This window comes from Gymnoscopelus braueri (assembly GCF_963280865.1).
Source record: "Gymnoscopelus braueri genome assembly, chromosome: 23".
Taxonomy (NCBI): Eukaryota; Metazoa; Chordata; class Actinopteri; order Myctophiformes; family Myctophidae; genus Gymnoscopelus; species Gymnoscopelus braueri.
The window spans coordinates 14,609,954-14,625,519 of record NC_137625.1 but is presented as its reverse complement, the minus strand read 5'-3'; the positions used below and the strand labels follow the sequence as shown (position 1 = coordinate 14,625,519).

The 15,566-nt window shown below is 40.8% G+C and overlaps 2 protein-coding genes across 2 annotated transcripts; both read left to right on the top strand.

Moving 5' to 3' along the window:
• Positions 1-2,802: 2,802 nt before the first annotated feature.
• Positions 2,803-5,218, top strand: LOC308079555 (C-C chemokine receptor type 3-like; the record flags this gene model as incomplete). The annotated part of the gene is made up of 2 exons (XM_080421103.1): positions 2,803-2,920; positions 4,093-5,218. Exons 1-2 carry the CDS (start codon positions 2,829-2,831, stop codon positions 5,216-5,218), a joined length of 1,218 nt encoding a protein of 405 aa, XP_080277229.1. The 5' UTR covers positions 2,803-2,828.
• A 3,120-nt stretch (positions 5,219-8,338) lies between these two features.
• Positions 8,339-14,734, top strand: LOC308079554 (C-C chemokine receptor type 4-like; the record flags this gene model as incomplete). Its single annotated transcript, XM_080421102.1, has 2 exons — positions 8,339-8,991; positions 13,270-14,734. 2 exons carry the CDS (start codon positions 8,339-8,341, stop codon positions 14,357-14,359), a joined length of 1,743 nt encoding a protein of 580 aa, XP_080277228.1. The 3' UTR covers positions 14,360-14,734.
• Positions 14,735-15,566: the final 832 nt, after the last annotated feature.

Here is a 15,566-nt window from a genome sequence, read left to right as displayed (position 1 = left end):
TGGAGATTAAACAGACTAGTTTCTCTGCCTGGAGCATATAGTATAATATATATGCTCCATACAATTGAAGTGAAGCCATGATTTAAGATCAATCTAAAATGTCAGTAGGGAGTTCAGGGATTTCAGACCTGCTGGCAGAGTATTCCACTGAGTGGTGGCTGCATGACAAAAAAAAGCATTCTTACCCGTAACCGTTTTTAATTTGAGCATATCTCTGGATGAGTAGTTGAGCAAGGGTCCAGGGGCAGATGTGACTTATAGGGGCCCAAATGTGTTGTAAGAGCAGCATTCAATTTCATTGGTCCTCGTGCCTATTCAATTTCATTCCAGGGACCCTCAGGGTTCCTTGAGGGGGGCCCAAAAAGACCCTTACGGGTCTGTAACTCTGAGAGTGTCACTCATCTACATATTTGGACATTATGTCCGTATACCCTTATCAGAGTAGCCTTACTTGGGACGGCTGACCCCTTTGGTGACGTCATCAGTATTGTCATCAATATGATGTCATCAATATGATGTCATCTCCATATTTGACAAGTAACTAAGTACATTTACTCAAGTACTGTACTTAAGTACAATTTTAAGGTATTTTTACTTTACTGGAGTATTTCCAGTTTCCAGTACTTTTACTTCTACTCCACTACATCTCAGAGGCAAATATTGTACTTTTACTCCACTACAATTATTTGAAAACATTAGTTACTAGTTACGTTGTAGATTTTGAATATTATTACAAAACATACATTAACCACTTCAGCCCTATTTACATTTCGGCCATTTGAAAATAGCAGATACAAGCTCACAATGCGTCGCGATGCAGCACATTGTGAGCTTGTAGATCTGCTATTTTCAAAAGATTGTTATACATTTCATACATCTGAGAACTTGTGAAATAGGACATTCTGCATAATGAGTACTTTTACTTTTGTACTGTAAGTACATTTTGATACCATTACTTTTGTACTTTTACTCAAGTTAATTTTGGATACGGGAATTTTACTTGTAACAGAGTATATATATTATCTACATTGCAGTAATGATACTTGTACTTAAGTAAAACATTTGAGTACTTTTTCCACCACTGATATTGGCCACATTTGCGCACGGACAGACGCCTCAAGCTGAGTCAGATGCCAACACTGACAACCGGTGATCCAACAGACTTTACACTCAACTCTGCATTCTGGTTCCAATACACAAACACACGCCAAGTTTGAAGTCTATTGGTTGAACGGTTCTCTCAAGATATGTGAAAGACAATACACACTAACATTTATTTAATGTTTTTGTTGTTGTTGTTGTTACTTCATCCTGTATTATCATTATTAATCTTTGTAATCGTTACTGTCTGTTCTGCGGAGCATGCCACACCAACATTCTAAACATTTAGCTTCATGTACCTGTATAAGTGTGTGTGTGTGTGTGTGTGTGTGTGTGTGTGTGAGTCGTACTCAGGGTACAGTGATATAATGACCATGAGAGAGAGAGAGAGAGAGAGAGAGTTTGCAATTATTATTATTTAGACATAGGCCTACTCTGTAATTGTTTTGCATGTTGTCCCCATAACACTAAATAATTATAATTAGCATGATGTGTTGCATTAGCTGTGAGTTCCTAAATATATGGTGTTGATAGCCATAGTCAAATTCACTTTTTCATTTTCTTTAGGTGTAAGTGAGAGGAGGGGTACTTTCACGTGAGGTCACACTGGGGCACCACATTGTATCCAGGCCTGGGGAGGGGTGCTGTTTTAATCCGGTTTGTTTGGTATCAACTTCAAAGGAAAATGGCTCCAGGAAATGACATGAAATTTACAGGAAAGATGGGCAATGGTCCCTGGACACACACACACACACACACACACACACACACACACACACACACACACACACACACACACACACACACACACACACACACACACACACACACACACACACGTGTGGACAGAAACATCTCTGCTACAGGAGACTGGCTCACCGCTGTCTGCATCCTCCAAACAGTTCCTCAGAGGAAGTCACACAGGAACACACACACACACACGCACACGCACACGCACACGCACACGCACACGCACACGCACACGCACACGCACACGCACACGCACACGCACACACACACGCACGCACGCACAACGTGCGTGTGTGTACATGTGTGCGATGCTTATCACCCCACTTTCACTTTCACTTCAAAGGTTGGTCAAAAATGCTGCTGGGTCACTCAGAGCCTGCTGGCCTGTGTTGCTGTCCATCATCAGTGGTCCTGAACCATTCACATTATAATGCATGTAGATCAATGTGGATATTTTAATTTCCTGGACAGGGAGGTTACAACGGTGAAAATGAGTGTCGGTTTCTAATTCTCTCATGTAGGCTACTGTTGAGAGAGTGAGTTGAAACTGTCACATCACCCTGGGGATGAGAAGCGGCCATACGCCTTTCCATTCAAATATGTTTCCGTCTATTTCCTGCGTTAAGTGCCCACGCATCCTGTCCACGTAATACAGGATGGGAATTACACATTTAGACTAGAGATAGGCTGAACATAATAAGGCCTAATAATATGTGTTGTTATGCGGCCGGTGGCTTGTGAATCATAACGTTTCTAATCAGTCTGACTGTGATACCTTATTTGGTTCGATTTTTTTTTAGATGAGCCATAACGGAATTCCTTTCTGGAGTTTTTTTTTAGGGTGTGTGTGTGCCCCCACCGCCACACATACGTCTAGATACAGGTTTTTGGGTTGAATGTGACGTTATAGAATTGCACCCTCGAGTAAACCCTCAGATTGCTGTGGGAACAGCTTCATACCAGACGCTCCTTATTTAATGGGCAAATTCTTCCTCCGTTTGTGTATCTGGACGAGCATTATGGTTGACAGGAACTCGGGAAGTAATATGGATGTTGCTGTATTTAATGGGTATGACCGTCTTCTTGTTTTATGTTTATTTAAAACAATGTTTTTTAAAAATCTGTTTTGTTTCAAATTTACCATTGCACTGGATTAGTGGTTCTCGAACCTTTTAATTTCACCCCATTGTTCCATTGTTCCCAAGGAAACTCAGGAACCCTGGTGGTCCCCTGACCCCACTTTGAGAACCACTGCCCTAGATCGGATCACATAAATCTTAAGAGCTCATGTGAAATAGTGGCAAAAGTCTTCTGATTAATTTAGTAAAGAATTCTAGGCATGTCAGTCTCTCTCTCTGCTAAATAACCTTCTGTGTATTTGTTTATGTGAAAAACTTAGTTGAATGGAGATGGAGCCAGTCTTGTCTGATATGACCAAATTGTCTTTTTCTCTTGTAGCTGAGCAATATTTCATAATAATATTATGAAATTGTATCTTTTTCTCTTTGAGATTTTCTTTATATTATATGATTTTAAAGATCTGCTATTTTTGAAAGATCTTGAAGATTTGTGCAAATCGTATTATATATTTTAAAGCAAACATTTGTAACTCAAATCTTTACTTCTGGGCGTCCCTGGGACAAAACATTTTGAGATGGGGGTCCGTAGCCAAATACATAAAAATTTGGGAAGCACTGCGTTAGGCAATATATGTTTTACTTTCTTGAACTAATATTTCTTTATTTTGCAATAATTCAACTGTATGGCATGATAATGTTTTGAGACTTATTGTATTTTATTACTACCCAATAGTAAATAAATATTTCTACACAATACATACATATATGTTTTAAAATAATAACTGATCTCCAGCAGTGTGTTGCCAGATTCTGCGAGACAAATCAGCAAGCTTGTATACATGACTGAGTCATGTCTTGTTTTATTTGTTTTTATTTATTGCTCTTGAAGTGCTGAGCATGAGGTTTTACTGCTTCTTTGAATGAACCGTAAACCTAATTAACTTAAATTCTTCCTCCGTTTGCGTTTTTCTTTCTTCATATGCAGCCATACCCCATACAAGTCTCCATACAAATACTTAACTCCTTTCCTTTTTATGAGTTTAAATAGCAGTCTGTGGATGTCTGAGACTCTTGAAGCACAATCCTTCATATGTTCTACACAGCTCTATATCTTTATCTAAAATGCAACTAATACCTTTCTCTTTTCCAATTACTCTCTTAGGTCATCTACCATGACGCCAGAGGAATCCTCTACCGTCTACCACGACTACGCCGACTTCCCCGGCCCGTGTGAATATAAAGATCATGGATCCTACTTTCTACCAGTGCTCTATTCTCTCTTCTTTGTCCTGGGATTTCTAGGGAATTTGTTTGTCCTCTGGGTCAAAATATTTGGGGAGCGGATCAGTACCATGACTGACGTGTGCCTCCTCAACCTGGCCATTGCTGACCTTCTCCTAGTATGCTCCCTTCCCTTCCTAGCCCACCAAGCCCGGTGGCACCAGTGGCTGTTTGGGGATGCTATGTGCAAGGTGGTCCTCGGTGCTTACCTTATTGGCTTTTACTGCGGGATCTTTTTCATCATCCTGATGAGTGTTGACTGGTACCTGGCTATAGTGTATAATGTATTTTCTGCACCAAAAACACGAACAGGATCTGTTGGAATGACTGTAGCTGCTGTTATATGGTTTGCTGGATTTCTCGCCTCTTTTCCAGAACTGCTTTTTCATCAGGTACAGGAGTCCCCAAATTCGAACAAAACTTTATTCTGTGCTCCCTTATACACCCCTGAGAATGGTACCACACCATACGAAAGGCACTTCTGGGGTGTCTTCGGCCTTTTCAAAATGAACATTCTAGGCTTACTGATTCCGATGGCCATCATGGGTTTTTGCTACACCAGGATCATTTGTGTTCTCCGATTGAGCCAAACACCTATAAAACAAAGTGCAATCCGCTTGTCTCTTGTTGTTGTAGCTGCGTTTTTCTGCTGCTGGACGCCCTATAATGTTGCTTCCTTCTTCCAAGCTTTGGAGTTGCTTGATGTCTACACAGAATGTGAAAGCAGCAAGACAATCAGATCGACTTTAAAAATCACAGAGGCCATTGCTTACTGTCACAGCTGTCTCAACCCCCTCCTGTATTTTTGTGTAGGGGGGAGGTTCAGGAGGAACCTCCTTAAGTTGATGAACAGTGCTCCATGTAGGCTGTGTCAGGTTATGACCGCCCTTATCCCTCAGGACAGAGTCACAGAGCCTGATACTCTACAACAAACCCCCTGTGTGGGTGACAATTGTGTGGATTCAATTGCATTAAGACAAATTGAATGCATCAAATCTATAAATTAACCCATTTAGACCTGAGTCCGATTCTAAAAAAAAGCCTTGACCTAAGTTTTCTGAAAAACTTCAGGAACCCCAAAAGGGGTTGAAAGGTATAGTTACAAATAGGGTTTCTCGCCCAAAATGCGTTAACTAAATGAATTAACCAATGTACTTTCATTTTCATGACCACTGTGTTTGGCATGTCCAAAGATATGATTTTCTGTCTGGGCATTGTAACTTCATAACATCTGTGTTTCAGGCGTGGTCAGTAAACAGAAAATATATTTTCAGGTCGGGATAACAATTTCATCCAGAGAGAACTCATAGGATACAGAATAAACAAGTGAAATGGGAAGATGAAACACTGAATAAATGATCAGAAAATTGAACTGGAACTCAAGTTGATAAATTATCTTTGTGGGGTTCTTTGTCCTGATTGAATGAAATGTTTAACCCACCGGAAATTGTCTGCTAGCTAAAGAGACCCATGTTACTGAACAAACGCTAATAGCAATAATTACTATCAGAAAAATAAAAAAAACATGTTTTTAACTGTGTAACTTTTTCAATTAATCAAAAGTTTAAAAAATATATACAATCTTTCACTGGTATATTCTTAACAATAACCATTCCACATAAAAGTGTGTTTTTGTTTGTTTGTTTGTTTTATTTATTTATTTTGACTTCTTCTTTAAACACTATTAAACATTTTATTTGTGTCGGGGGCCAAAGTGACGTAGGCACAGGAAATGTATCAGACACCTATTTATTCATGTCTTTTATATATAAATACCACTTCTGAAGACCCTACAGTATTCCTTTTCCAGCGTTCCTGCCACTGAATCAGAATCATCAGAATCGTCTTTATTGTCACATCACAGGTTTACAGATTTTTAAGAAGTGTGTGAAATTAGTTTTGATACAAGCTGCATCATTTCTGTTGTTTTCAGTAAGAGAAAAAAGAAGGGGAGAGCAAGGAGAAAAGAAAGAAAAACAGAAAAACATGTTGAGGATTGGCAAAAGCAAAGAAATCTACACGCATAATCCAGCTGCTTTATGTACATGAGGTTAGACATAAGGTGCAAAAGAGTGACAGCAAATCGTACATGAGATAAAATGCGAACAGAGTGTCAGCATAATTTGTAAATTCAACCACACAGTCCAAAAGGTTAACTTTAACAGATAAAATCCACACGGTACGGTAGATTCACAGGAAAAGTCTATTGTCATGAACTGACTCAAATCCTGACAAAAGTGGGGGACGACACACAGGATTTAACTTATACGTTATTTTGTTTTAACTAAAAACAACAAACTTTACAAAAATATAAAAAGTAGTGTGAGTAGTCAGTAGTATCAGTAGTGTAGTGCATGTATGGATGTGTGAAAGTGCAAACACAACCAAACAAAACTGTTGCCTGGTAGGAGAGAGAGAGAGAGAGAATGGCCTTGGCCAGCCTGCTTAAATACTCCAGGGACGAGTGGAGTCAGGTGTGTCTCGTCCCATAGACAGACCCCTGGCAGGCTGGCCCCTCTCCTCCTACACAGGACAGAAAACAAACCATTAGGACCAAATACAACCAGAACAAACAGATGAACCCAAGCATAGTTAAGGCGGGGTCATCACACTATGCAGTGGTGTAAAGTAACTAAGTACATGTACTCAAGTACTGTACTTAAGTACAATTTTGTGGTATTTGTACCTTACTTGAGTACTTCCAATTTCCAATACTTTTACTTCTACTCCACTACATCTCAGAGGCAAATATTGTACTTTTACTCCACTACAATTAAACTTTAGTTACTTGTTACTTTGTAGATTTTGATTATTATTACAAAACATACATTAACTACTTCAGCCCTATACACATTTCGGCCATTTGAAAAGAGCCGATCTACAAGCTCGCAATGCGTCGCATCTATTTTCTAAAGATTTCTATACATTTTATACATTTGAAAACTTGTGAAATGGGACATTCTGCATAATGAGTACTTTCTACTTTAGGTACTTTAAGTACATTTTGATACGAATACTTTTGTACTTTTACTCAAGTAAATTTTTTATTCAGTTTTCCCGGTGCCCAGTCTTCTTCTCTTCTCTAGTGCCCACTCTCCTCCCACCAAAGTGCCCACTCTTCCTAGTGCCCAGTCTTATTGGTACCCACTCTTCTCTAGTGCCCACTCTTCTCCCCCCAAAGTGCCCACTCTTTCTTGTGCCCACTCTTCTCTCCCCAAAGTGCCCACTCTTCCTAGTGCCCAGTCTTCTTGGTACCCACTCTTCTCTAGTGCCCACTCTCCTCCCTCCAAAGTACCCACTCTTCCTAGTGCCCAGTCTTCTTGGAACCCACTCTTCTCTAGTGCCCACTCAAAGTGCCCACTCTTTCTGGTGCCCACTGGTGCCCAGTTTTCCCGATGCCCAGTCATCCTAGAGCAAGTGGACAATAGGTTGCTTTAGACGGATACATTTAGTATCACGACACATGCCGGTTCTCTGAATTATTATTTTTAAATAGGCTCTGTCGTGATTAATTGACGTATATGAAGTTAAACAACTAAAAGCTATCCTAAAATATCTTAAAAGTAAATTCCGTGCCACAAAAAGAGAGAGTGTTTAAGAAGTTTTAAAATACAGCGGTGAAAATAGTAATGGCCGCATTCCTAAGCCAATAATTTGATAACCGGCGGTTTCTCTCCGGTGGGAGACACAAAGAGTCTCCTTTGTGTCTCCTACCGGATACATTAGCATCTTATTATTATCATCAAATTATTGGCTCAGGAATGTGACAAAAACAAAAAAATCTCCATGAATTCAATGCTTCATGGTGTGTGTAATTGATAGAAAATAAGTACTTTTTTTGGATGAACTACTCCTTTAACATAAGCATTTAGAGATTTCTTTCTGGAGGGGTGTTTCTTGTTTGACGAGTCTGAGGTTATAGAGCTGCACCGTCGAGTAAACCCTCATTGCTGTGAGAACAGCTTCATGCCGGACGCTCCTGATTTAATGGGCTAAATCTAAATCTAAATCTTGTGTATCTGGACGAGCATTATGGTGGACGGGAACTCGGGAAGTAATATGGCTTTTGCTGTAGACCGTCTTCTTGTTAAATAAACATAAATATCAGTGGCTAATGGACGAGCATTATGGTTGACGGGAACTCGGGAAGTAATCACATCCTCAAGTTTGCCGATGACACAACCGTGGTGGGACTCATTAACAAGAACGATTGTTGTGACGAGTCTGTCTACCGGAAGGAGGTGGAACTACTAACATCATTCATGGTGCAGTTCACACAATCTCTCCCTGAATGTGGACAAAACAAAAGAGCTGGTGGTGATTTCAGGAGAACCAGGATCTGCCATCACCCACCGCTGACCATCGGTGGCGCCCCTGTGGAAAGGGTAAATAACATCAAGTTCCTGGGGGTTCATCTGGCAGACGACCTGACCTCCACTACCAACACCACGGCCATCATCAAGGAGGCCCAGCAGAGGCTACACCCCCTCCGGAGGCTTACAAAGGCAGGCCTTCCTACTCCTCTCCTCACCACCTTCTATAGAGGCACCGTTGAGTCCATCCTGACGTACAGCTTCACCTCCTGGTTCGGCAGCTGCAAGGCAGAAGAGAAACATCGGCTGAACCAGGTGGTGAAGACAGCTGGGAGGATCATTGGTGCCTCTGTTTCGTCCTTGGTGGAGCTCTACACAGAGCACTGTGCACGAAGAGCCACCAGCATCATAAAGGACCTCCATCACCCTTCCCATGGCCTGTTTGCCCTCCTACCCTCCGGGGAGAGGTACAGGAGCATTAAGGCTCGAACAAGCAGGATGCAAAAATAGCTTCTTCCCGAGTGCAGTAAGTACTGTCAATGAACTGCGCCCCCTGCCAACCCCCCCCCCCCCAGGCCTACTGACCTAAACTGAATAGACTGTGCTGGACTGGACATGATGTGTAATTGCACTTTTGAAAGGTACAACAGCACTTTACCAAGACTGTGCTGGTAACTATTTTTTAAAGGATTTACCTTTAGCACTTTACCTACTATATGTGCTGTGTTGGTAGCTTTTTTAGATGAATTTGCACGTCATACATATTGTTATTTTTTAAAATGTTTGTTTATGCTGTTTTTATGTTTCTTATGCTGTTTTTAGTCAGGGTCTTTTATGTTTTTAAATAGGCTTGATGTTTTATGTTACACTGCTAGTGACTGAGGGGGAACGATATTTCATTCTCTGTATGTAAGTACACAAATAAAGTGATTCTGATTCCGATTCTGATTCTGATATGGATTTTGCTGTATTTAAAGGGTAAGACCGTCTTCTTGTTAAATAAACATAAATATCTGTTTTATTTTCCTCCTGGGATCCCCCAGGAGGAAGTGGCTAATGTTGCTCAGGAGAGGAAAGTCTGGAGCTCTCTGCTGGAACTGTGACTCCGGATGAGCGGTTGAAGATGGATGGATCTGTTTTTTTTTTCAAATTGACCGTTGCACTGGATTAGTGGTTCTCAAACCTTTTAATTTCAAGGACCCCATAATTCTCAGAGTTAAAGACCTGTAAGGATCCACTTTCACTTTATAGTTTAAAAGGTCAAAAAATGCTGCTGGGTCATTCAGAGCGCGCTGGCTTGTCGATGTCCGTCGTCGGTGGTGCTGAACCGATCACCTTAATGCATGTAGATCAATGTGGATATTTTAATTTCCTGGACAGGGAGGTTACAACGGTGAAAATGTGTGTGGGTTTCTAATTCTCTCATGTAGGCTACTGTTGAGGCCTGCTCACTCCTCATGCATTGAAGGAAGCATGAGCTCAGTTCGGGGCTCTCCCCAGGCTGGCAGAGGGAGAGTAGCGCCCAGGATTACAGCTTAGGCAATTAGCACTGGGTAAAAAAATGGGTTACAAAAATCGTGGGATAAAAATATTTTAAATAAATAAATGTAGGCTGCTGTTGAGAGATCAAGTTGAAACTCTGTCACATCACCCTGGATGAGAAGGGGTCAGATCATACACCTTTCCACATAAATATTTTGATGGCTGGTTACTGCGTTAAGTGCCCATTCCATCCTGTCCACATAATACAGGATGGGAACTTACTCGGAGATCGGCTGAACCGATGGGTAGGGCCTAATAATTGTCATTATGCGGTCAGTTGCTTGTGAAAAATAACGTTTCTAATCAGTCTGACTGTGATACCTTATTTGGTTCGGAATTACATTTTAAAACAGTTTTTAGATGAGCCATAAGGGAATTCCTTTCTGGAGTTTTTTTTTAGGGTGTGTTCCCCCACCGCCACATACATGTAGATACTGTTTTTTTGGTTGAATGTGAGGTTATATAACAGCTCCCTCGAATAAACCCTCAGATTGCTGTGAGCATAGCTTCAGGACAGACGCTTCTAATTTAATGGGCCCATTTTTCCTCCATTTGGGTATCTGGATGAGCATTATAGTTGACGGGAACTCTGGAATTAATATGGATGCTCTATTTGACGGGTAAGACTGTCTTGTTATAAATAAACATAAAAATCGGTTTTGTTTCAAATTTACCACTCAAACCTTTTAATTGCAAGGACCCCATTATTCTTAGAGTTACAGGGTAGCACTTGCTATGCATTCCATGTGTATAACGCATTTTAAACATACTTATAAGGCATTATAATCTGATCATAATCCATTATAATCATATTCATACGAGCTCATAAATAATCATAATGCTGTATAACCATAACCGTAACACATTATAAAACGTATTATAATGACTTATAAGGTCAAGTATAAATGCATTGTAATTTGCTTATAACACGTGATAATTACACTTCTAAATATTAATAACAACGTATAATGCAATCATAACACATTATACAGCATGTTATAATGACTTAGAATGTCAAGTATTATAATACTTCATAATTGCTCCCCACTTGGTAACACACACAACCCAAAATGTATTTTCATAGTTATAATCCATTATAATCAATTGATAATGTTTTTTTTATCACCGCTATAATGCATTATAATTAATGTTATAATGCATTAATCATAAGTTATTATAAGTGTCCATTTGTTACTTTATGATCATTTAATAATGCTTTATTATAACGTCTAAAATGCCTTATACTCACTGTTATAACGCATTTTAATCACTATTATAATGCCTTATTATCACGCATTATACTGTGATTATAAGTTATTAACAGTGGCCATTTGTTACATTATGATCATTTTTATAAGGCGTTATTATCACTTTTGTAATGCAATATAATCAATGGTATAATGGGGGCGGCAGTGGCTCAGTGGCAGGATGGGAACTGCAAGGTTCCCAGTTCCATCCCGGGCTCCCCCAGACTTAGTGTCGAAGTGTCCTTGAGCAAGACACTGAACCCCTAATTGCTCCCGATGAGCAGGTTGGTTTGCCTTGCATGGTTTCCTCCGCCATCGGTGTATGAATGTGTGTGTGAATGGGTGAATGTAATGCACAATCTATGTAAAGCGCTTTGGATAAAAGCGCTATAAAAGCACCATTTACCATTTATAATGCAGGGGATTTCAACAGATTTTGACCCAGGAACACCATCCTGACTAAGAGCAACCTGGGGACCACCACTATTGTGTCGGGTGGGTCCATCATAGTAGCCTGGTAAACCCCCCTACCTCCGGAAATCTCATTTGCATTTGATTTCAGGAAGGAGGTCTGGGATTGCGCAGGGAGTAAAGCTGCCCGAACACTGCGTGTTCGAACCAATCAGCGGCTGCTAGGGGCGGGATCATCCAATCACCTGCCTAGTAGTAGCTTGAAAAAAAGAAAAACCGTCTGTCATCGATTCTGCGACCGGAGTCTCAGATGGGAAGTAGGCTGTGAAACAAATGTGTGTCGCAAGCTTCTTCCATTTGACGGTGTCAGGTTACCATCATAGACCCACCCCACACAATAGTTGTGGGGGGTTCATGCACCATTCCATTGGTTAAGATTAGTTTTGTTTTTTTCTTCTGTTCTCTCCTCCACTTCATCAGTGCCCATGATGTGGGGTTGGTGAAAGGGCCTTTCTGTGTGGAGTTTGCATGTTCTCCCCGTGTCCCCTAGGGTAGGTACCTCACAAAAAACATGCAGTAATCCTGGTCTCTATACTGCCTCCCCCTGTTGAGTCGGGGCGTCTGATGGAGGGGAAAGGAACTGGTTGGAATAACGTGTTCCTTCCACGCGCTACGTCCTATACCGGGGAAACTCACCCCTGTCAGGTGATAAGAAGCGGCTTGCTAGCTCCTCATGCATTGAGGGAGGCATGAGCTCAGTTTTGGGCTCTCCCTAGGCTGGCAGAGGGAGAGTAGCGCCCAGGATTACATAGGCAATTGGCACTGGGTGAAAAAATGGGTTACTAAATCGTGGGATAAAAAAATGTAAGAACCAGGATCAACTTCATTGGCAAGTTGCAAGTTCATCTCTAAGCACGATACCAGTATGACTCTGAACTTGCAAAATCAATGAATACGTTGTACACACGTGTATGCTGGAAACTAATTATGTGCGCATTAGCAGCGACCGGATGTTTACATCGTACGGTCACTTGACTTTTTGAAATGTTAGATTCGACTTAAGTTAATTATTCACAAACAAGAAACAAGAGTAGCAAATAAAGGTAAAATAAAAAAAAGTTAATGTGGTCCGCGGACCACTGGTTGAAAACCCCTGTCTTAGGACAGAGTTCTTAATTTCCAAAACAACACACTTGTGGGTGATTATCTTCTGACCCAGAATTATCAGGTGTGAAATGATGCAGCCGAGTCCGTCGTAGATATTCAATATAGTAATTAAGCATGAGGTTTTACTGCTTCCTCGAATAAACCGTAACCCTAATGAACTTAATTCTTCCTCCGTTTGCGTTTTTTTAATATGTTATCCATACGAGTCTCCCTGAAAACACTTCACTCCTTTCCTTTTTATCAGTTTAAACAACAGTATGTGTATGTCTGAGACTCTTAAAGCACAATCCTTCATATTTTATACATAGCTCTATGTGTTGTTTTCTTTCAAAAACTGACCCTAAAACCAATCCCTTTCTCTTTTCCAATTACTCTTAGATCATCTACCATGACCAATGAATCCTACGAGGACTACAAAGGATTCGAAGGACTGTGTGAATATGGAGATCATGGATCCTACTTTCTACCAGTGCTCTATTCTCTCTTCTTTGTCCTGGGATTTCTAGGAAATGTGTTTGTCCTCTGGGTCAAAATATTTGGGGAGCGGATCCGTAGCATGACTGATGTGGGCCTCCTCAACCTGGCCATTGCTGACCTTCTCCTAGTGTGCACCCTTCCCTTCCTAGCCCACCAAGCCCGGGACCAGTGGCTGTTTGGGGATGCTATGTGCAAGGTGGTCCTCGGTGCTTACCTTATTGGCTTTTACTGCGGGATCTTTTTCATCACCCTGATGAGTGTTGACTGGTACCTGGCTATAGTGTATAATGTATTTTCTGCACCAAAAACACGAACAGGATCTGTTGGAATGACTGTAGCTGCTGTTATATGGTTTGCTGGATTTCTCGCCTCTTTTCCAGAACTGCTTTTTCATCAGGTACAGGAGTCCCCAAATTTGAACAAAACTTTATTCTGTGCTCCCTTATACACCACTGAGAAGAATGGTACCACACCATACAGAAGGCACTTCTGGGGTATCTTCGGCCTTTTCAAAATGAACATTCTAGGCTTACTGGTTCCGATGGCCATCATGGGTTTTTGCTACACCAGGATCATTTGTGTTCTCCGATTGAGCCAAACACCTATAAAACAAAGTGCAATCCGCTTGTCTCTTGTTGTTGTAGCTGCGTTTTTCTGCTGCTGGACGCCCTATAATGTTGCTTCCTTCTTCCGAGCTTTGGAGTTGCTTGATGTCTACACAGAATGTGAAAGCAGCAAGACAATCAAATTGACTTTAGAAATCACAGAGGCCATTGCTTACTGTCACAGCTGTCTCAACCCCCTCCTGTATTTTTGTGTAGGGGGGAGGTTCAGGAGGAACCTCCTTAAGTTGATGAACAGTGCTCCATGTAGGCTGTGTCAGGTTATGACCGCCCTTATCCCTCAGGACAGAGTCACAGAGCCTGATACTCCTCAACAATTGTCACCCTCTGTGGGTGACAATTGTGTGGAATTGCATGAAATTGCATGAAAGAAAATTGCATGGAAAATTCTATAAATTATCTAAATTAATTAACCAATGTACTTACTGTGTTTTTAACAGTTTGGCATGTCCAAAGATATAGTTTTCTATCTGGGCATTGTAATTTCATAACAGCTGTGTTTCAGGAGTGGTCAGCTGTCTTATGTACATTTATTTTCCATCAGTACCTACTGTAGTTTCGTTTTGTTACTCATAATAAAAAGCCACTTTCATTTTCTCTTCTTATACCTGGAATGGATAATTCTGAATTTACCATCAGTATGGTTTTGTTTTGAGACACTTTCATTTTCTGACTCTCCTTAAGCAGCAGAGGCTCAAGAGGTATTGTATATTGTAATAATATAATATAATAAACTGCAGGCAGTGGGGAGCTAAAAAGCACAAGCCAAATTAACAGGTGTTGCCAATTAAGCATATAAAGTCACATAGAGAATTATACAGAGTGTCAGATATAATATAACTTACCAAACAACACTTTGGACCTAACATAATGTACTATATAGTTTCATGAAAGCACAAATCAAGGAACAAGTGATCAGAAAGAGCTTGCTAAACACAAGCCATTGTGCTTTTATGATCCATTTTAGAGAACCTTGTATTGTGAATTGTACTTCCATGTTCAATATGCAATCAATCAATCAATCAATCAATCAATCAATCAATCAATCAATGCTGTGTCTGACGTGCTGACCTGCGTGTGTCAAGCACGCTACTGACTAAATAGGCTCGTCAGTGGGTAATATCGTGCCCAGCCACTAGGCGTCGCTGACAGGCTTTCTTACAGTGTGTGAAATTTGTTTTTGATACAAGCTCCATCATTTCTGTTATTTCAGTAAGAGAAAAAAGAGGAACGGGAGAGCAAGGAGAAAATAAAGAAAAACTGAACAAACATGTTGAGGATTGGCAAAAGCAAAGAAATCTACACATAACATAATCTAGCTGCTATATGTACATGAGGTTAGACATAAGGTGCAAAAGAGTGTCATCATATTGTACATATAGAGAGATCAGGGCTGCCAACATTGGACTGTCAGAATCCAGGAGATTTTATTTGGGGGGGAGGGGGGCGTGGCCACTAGCCCCCCCCCCCCCCTCACCCCCAGCACCCTCACACAACCCACACAATATATAACATTGCATTGTCAATGTCAACTCTGCAAAATAAACATTATACACTTTCACTGGAAAGGGTTTA